The following is a 5,905-nucleotide window of genomic DNA, read 5'->3' as shown; positions in this document are numbered from 1 at the left end:
GTCGGGCAGGTGTGTTTTAAAGCCTTCAAAGTACAAATAAATGATTTTTAAGTATCTAGAAGTATATTTGAGCCTGTCCGTTTCTCTGCCTTTGAATTCGTGCTTTAGACATGTTTTATTTATTTAACGCAGTATGAACGAGATAGAAGACAGGTTCCTTACCTTCCAGACATTCCGGATTACGCGCAGCCCTAACTTTCATCGCGAGGGGGTCAAAAATAAATAAATCCGTTAATATTTTCAGTGGGCCTCTGAGCCTGGATTTGGGAATGAACTCCTTCGGTGGGTTGGGAGGGGGGCAGATCGGGGGATGCTGATTGGCTCCAGTGGCGTCGAGCAGCGAGGCTATTGGCGAGAGGCTGCGGGACCCGAGAGGGAGGGGCCCGGCAAATCTTCGAGGCGTTTGGGGGGCGGATTCCGCGATTTGACATTCGCGGGGAGATTACCGGGAGAATTGGATGTCGTGGCGGCCATGGGGGAGCCCAAAGTGTCCGACAGAGCGCCCTTCGCCATCAAGAACCTTCTGCCCGAGACGATGATCGGGGGCAGCCCCGAGCTGAAGGTGGAGGGAGTTGATCGCGAGGAGGACGGGCCGTCCGGTGTCGGGACGCTGCCGGGACGGGACGTCCCGGGGAAGGAGGCAGAGCGAGATGGAGGGAACGGAGAAGGGAACAGAGACGGTGTCAAGCACGAAAAGCCCCCTTTCAGCTACAATGCTCTGATCATGATGGCTATTCGCCAGAGTCCGGAGAGGAGGTTGACGCTGAGTGCCATTTACGAGTTCATCATGCGGAATTTCCCCTATTATAAGGAGAACAAACAGGGTTGGCAGAACTCAATCAGACACAACCTGAGCTTGAACAAGTGCTTCGTCAAGGTGCCGAGGCACTACGATGACCCGGGCAAGGGCAACTATTGGATGCTTGACCCTTCCAGCGATGACGTCTTCATCGGAGGGGCGACGGGCAAGCTGCGGAGGAGGTCGACCTCGACCAGGGCTAAGCTGGCTTTCAAAAGGGGAGCAAGGCTCGCTTCCCCGGGCTTGGCGCTGGCCGGCTCGCTCTACTGGCCCGTGTCCCCCCTGCTCTCTTTGCACCAAGCCCACCCAAGCCTCGGCGCCGCGGCCTCGTACCCGGACCCCGCCGCTTCGTACGCCGCCGTCCTGTCGCAGCAGCTCGGCGCCGGCGGCGACAAACTGGCCGCTCTCGACCTGCCCTTCGGCGCTGCCCATCACCAGGTCGCCCTGGCCACCTCTCTGCCCCACGGACTCGCCATCCCCGCCTCCTACAGACCGTGCTCCGTTAACCTGCTCGCCGGCCAGGCCGGTTACCTCATCTCACAGTTCCAGCACCCGCCGGTGACCGGACCGGCCGCCTCCCTCGGTGTAATGGCCCCCCCGCTCTTCAAACATAGCGAAGAGTTCAGCAGGCCTTATTCTAGTTTCCCCAATACCTTCCTCCCCAGCCAGACCCCAAACTCTCCCTTCAACCCCCTGGTCCTCTGAAGGCCCGGGACCGGATTATTTATTATGTAAATAACAGATTGAAGGCACAATTTACTAATGAGTGTAATGGGAGGGGGATAAATTATTGAAAACAGACCGTTTATCTGTATAATATCAGTATTGGAGGAACTTATGTTTATTTGTAACGAGGTATGTAAAAACATTCAATATTAAAAGGTTAAAAACTAAAGTCAGAAAAATTGTGACATTTTTACAAACCTTTCTAAACTTAAACTGTAAATGGAGTTAGAAATGTTACAAAAATGTTTTTAAAAATCTCAGCAGGCCAGGCGGCATCTGCGGAGAGAGAAATGGTTGATGTTTTGGGTCAGAACACAGCCTGTCTCCCTGCCATCCCACTTCATAGTTTGGAGCTAACAAATTATTAGATAAGGGTTTGTATCTAATTTGGCACATGGAGAATTATCTGTGTGTGGGGGGCGGGGGATTGTCAACGTAATTGATACTGTCTTCTAAAAAAAATCGGATAGGTATATGGACGGGAAAGGAATGGAGGGTTATGGGCTGAGTACAGGTCGGTGGGACTAGGTGAGAGTAAGCGTTCGGCACGGACTAGAAGGGCCGAGATGGCCTGTTTCCGTGCTGTAATTGTTATATGGTTATATGGTAACGCACACAAAGTACAGTCCTGGTGAAAGATCTTGGCTCGAAACGCCGACTGTTTATTCATTTCCATAGATGCTGCCTGACCTTCTGACTTCATTTGTTTATCGAGATACTGTACAGTGCGGAAATGAGCTTCCCGCCCAGCAATCTCCCGATTTCATTCCAGTTAACCACAGGACAATTTACAATGACCAGTTAACCTGCCGCTGTCTTTGTAGGAACTGCGAGAGGACACACACATAGCCACACAGTCACGGGGAGAATGTACAAACCTGTACAGACAGCGGCGGGAATTGAACCCGGGTCACTGGTACTGTAAAGCATTGTGCTGACCACCGCGATACTGTACTGAGATTTCTTCCGGAATTTTGTGTGTGTGTGTGTGTGTGTGTGTGTGTGTGTGTGTGTGTGTGTGTGTGTGTGTGTGTGTGTGTGTGTGTGTGTGTGTGTGTGTGTGTGTGTGTGTGTGTGTCTGTGTGTGTGTGAGCGAGAGAGAGAGAGAGTGAGTGCGAGTGTGTGGAGTGTGGTGTGTGAGTGTGAGTGTGTGGAGTGTGGTGTGTGAGTATGTGGAGTGTGGTGTGTGAGTGTGACTGTGTGGAGTGTGGTGTGTGAGTGTGTGGAGTGTGGTGTGTGAGTGTGACTGTGTGGAGTGTGGTGTGTGAGTGTGTGGAGTGTGGTGTGTGAGTGTGAGTGTGTGTGAATATGTGTGTTACTCATGATTTTCAGCATCTGCAAAATCTCTTGTGTTTGTGAACTGTCGACGTTTCGGGCCGAAACCCTGCATCGGTGAGAAGAAATACAGAACGGATTCCTTGCTTTCTCTCTCCACAGACGCTGCCCGACCTGTTAGATGTTTCCTGTTTGTGTTTTTTTTCCCGTTTGATTTTATTGCAGGTTTCCAGCATGTGTAGTTTTTTAAAGTTTACATTTTCAGTAACACTGTAGCGGTGTGCCACCGACTGCAGAACGGTCAGCAGAGGGGGAGCGGTGGATGACCTGCCCCCTCTTCTCTGTGCACTGCTTACGAACTATTTTCCCGACATTATGGTGCGGTCTCGAAAGCTGAGAGCTTGCCTATCCTCAACACTTTGAAAGTGCCGTTGGTGAAATCCAGGGAGATGCCTCTATCGAACTCTCTGTCCGGAAATTCGACAGGGATTTTTCAAAATGCACTTTAACGAATTTTAAAAAGGGGGACTTGAGATGAAACTACAGATAACGGAAATCTTAAATAAAATGTAGTAAAGGCACTGGAAAGAGTCAGTGGGTCAGGCCAGAAATTAATATTCCTGGTTCAAGACGTTTCTGAGACTCTCCGAAATTTAAATCCAGGGTCACACACACACACTCACTCAGACAGACAGACAGACACACACACACTCACTCACTCTCTCTCTCACAGACACACACTCACTCACTCTCACACACACTCACTCAGACACACACTCACACACACACACTCACTCAGACACACACTCACTCAGACACACACACACACACACACACACACTCACTCTCTCTCTCTCTCTCTCACAGCCACACACTCACTCACACACACACTCACTCACTCAGACACACACACAATACCGGAGGAACTCAGCAGGCCAGGCAGCCTCTATGGACAGGAATAAAGAGCCGACGTTTCGGTCCGAGACCCTTCATCAGGACCGGAAAGGCACCAGTTCAGATTCGACTTGAAATTTAACTGTAGCACCCCCCCCCCCCACACACACACACACACCGGTGTTGTTTGTTTCCACTATTTTCCTTCTTTATTGACCAGGAGGCTAATTGTCAATTGTACTCAAGGACAGAGTTAGCTGCCATCTCCCCCAGCACCCTGCTAGGTTTTACAGTGCCTGCCCGGGACTTCACTCGCAACTTGTTCGTGTCGTGCCTGTTCGTTCTGAGCAGTCCGGATTCTGTAAACTTGCTCGGTTTAATTCCGGAACGGAGAGCCGAGGGTAGACGGAATCAGAGTACCGAACCAGGTTTGATATCACCGGCGAATGTCGTGAACTTCGTTAACTTTGCGGCAGCAACACGTTGTAATACATTATAAATACAGAAAAACAACTGGACAGCACAGAAACAGGCCATTCGGTCCATCTAGTCCGTGCCGAACTATTTAAACTGCTACTCCCATTGACCTGCACCGGGACCGTAGCCCCCCCGTACCCCCACCGTCCACATACCCCCACCGTCCACATACCCCCCCGTCCACATACCCCCCCCCCCGTCCACATACCCATCCAAACTTCCTTTAAATGTTGACATTGAGCTCGCACGCACCACTCGTGGCGGGATCACAGCGAATGGCGGTGCTGGCTAGAAGGGCCGAATGGCCTACCCCTGCACCTATTGTCTATTGAAGCTCGCTCCACACTCTCGCCACCCTCTGCGTGAAGAAGTTTCCTCTCATGTTCCCCTTAAACTTCTCACCTTTCACCTTTAACCCATCACCTCTGGTTGTAATCCCACCCAACCTCAGTGAGAAAAAGGCCTGATTGCACTCCCCCCCCCATACCCCTCATAATTTTGCGTACCTTTATGAAAAATCTCAAATCTGGGCAAACATTTGAATCGCCCAGGCTCAGAAAGCTGTGGACCGCGTTCTGCTAAGTGGGGTTAGTGGATTGTCAATAGAGAGACAGGCCGCTTTCTGCTGTGCGACATCATGCGATTGGTTGGGTGAAGTACATTAGAGAGGGTTAGAGAAGTACAGAGAAGGTTCACCAGATTGATTCCTGGGATGGCAGGACTTTCATATGAAGAAAGACTGGATCGACTAGGCTTATACTCACTGGAATTTAGAAGATTGAGGGGGGATCTTATTGAAACGAATAAAATTCTAAAGGGATTAGACAGGCTAGATGCAGGAAGATTGTTTCCGATGTTGGGGAAGTCCAGAACGAGGGGTCACAGTTTAAGGATAAAGGGGAAGCCTTTTAGGACCGAGATGAGGAAAAACTTCTTCACACAGAGAGTGGTGAATCTGTGGAATTCTCTGCCACAGGAAACAGTTGAGGCCGGTTCATTGGCTATATTTAAGAAGAAGTTAGATATGGCCCTTGTGGCTAAAGGGATCAGGGGGTATGGAGAGAAAGCAGGTACAGGGTTCTGAGTTGGATGATCAGCCATGATCATACTGAATGGCGGTGCAGGCTCGAAGGGCCGATTGGCCTACTCCTGCACCTATCTTCTATGTTTCTATGTTTAAGTCCTTTCACCCGCCATGTGGAACTTCTGTGCGGCGTTTATTTCACCACCCCAAGTCATTTCGACGCACCCTCCAGCCGCCGACGGACTGTCCCCTCCCCTGTCGTAGGAATCGAGGCAGAGGGAATTCCATTCAGCATCGACGCCATTTCGCGCGGTGGGAGTTGGCGATCTGTCGCCTCGCTGACTCGATTCAGAGGGCAGATCATTAGAACATAGAACAGTTACAGCACCGCGTGGACCCTTCGGCCCACCAGTAGGGTACAACCCCTCCGGCCCGACGAGTCCGCCCTGGCTCCAATTCTGAGCGCTCACACAAATTCGCACCTACACGCAACAGGACATTTATTACGGCCAATCAACCCGCGGCCTATATATCTTTGAAATGTGGGAGGAAACCGGGCGGGCGGGGGAGATCCACAGGGTCAATAGACAATAGACAATAGGTGCAGGAGTAGGCCATTCGGCCCATTCTAGCCAGCACCGCCATTCACTGTGATCATGGCTGATCATACAGACAGCGCCCAAAGTCAGGATCGAACCCTTACCTCCACC

The 5,905-nt window shown here is 51.0% G+C and overlaps 1 protein-coding gene across 1 annotated transcript; it reads left to right on the top strand.

Moving 5' to 3' along the window:
- Positions 1-454: 454 nt before the first annotated feature.
- On the top strand, positions 455-1,533 carry LOC140716218 (forkhead box protein G1-like). The gene has a single exon (XM_073028838.1). The coding sequence runs from the start codon at positions 473-475 to the stop codon at positions 1,502-1,504; it is 1,032 nt and encodes a 343-aa protein (XP_072884939.1). The 5' UTR covers positions 455-472; the 3' UTR covers positions 1,505-1,533.
- The last annotated feature ends 4,372 nt before the right edge of the window (positions 1,534-5,905 follow it).

The sequence above is a fragment of the Hemitrygon akajei genome, chromosome 25 (genome assembly GCF_048418815.1).
Source record: "Hemitrygon akajei chromosome 25, sHemAka1.3, whole genome shotgun sequence".
Lineage (NCBI taxonomy): Eukaryota > Metazoa > Chordata > Chondrichthyes > Myliobatiformes > Dasyatidae > Hemitrygon > Hemitrygon akajei.
This window is presented reverse-complemented; position numbering and strand designations above follow the sequence as displayed.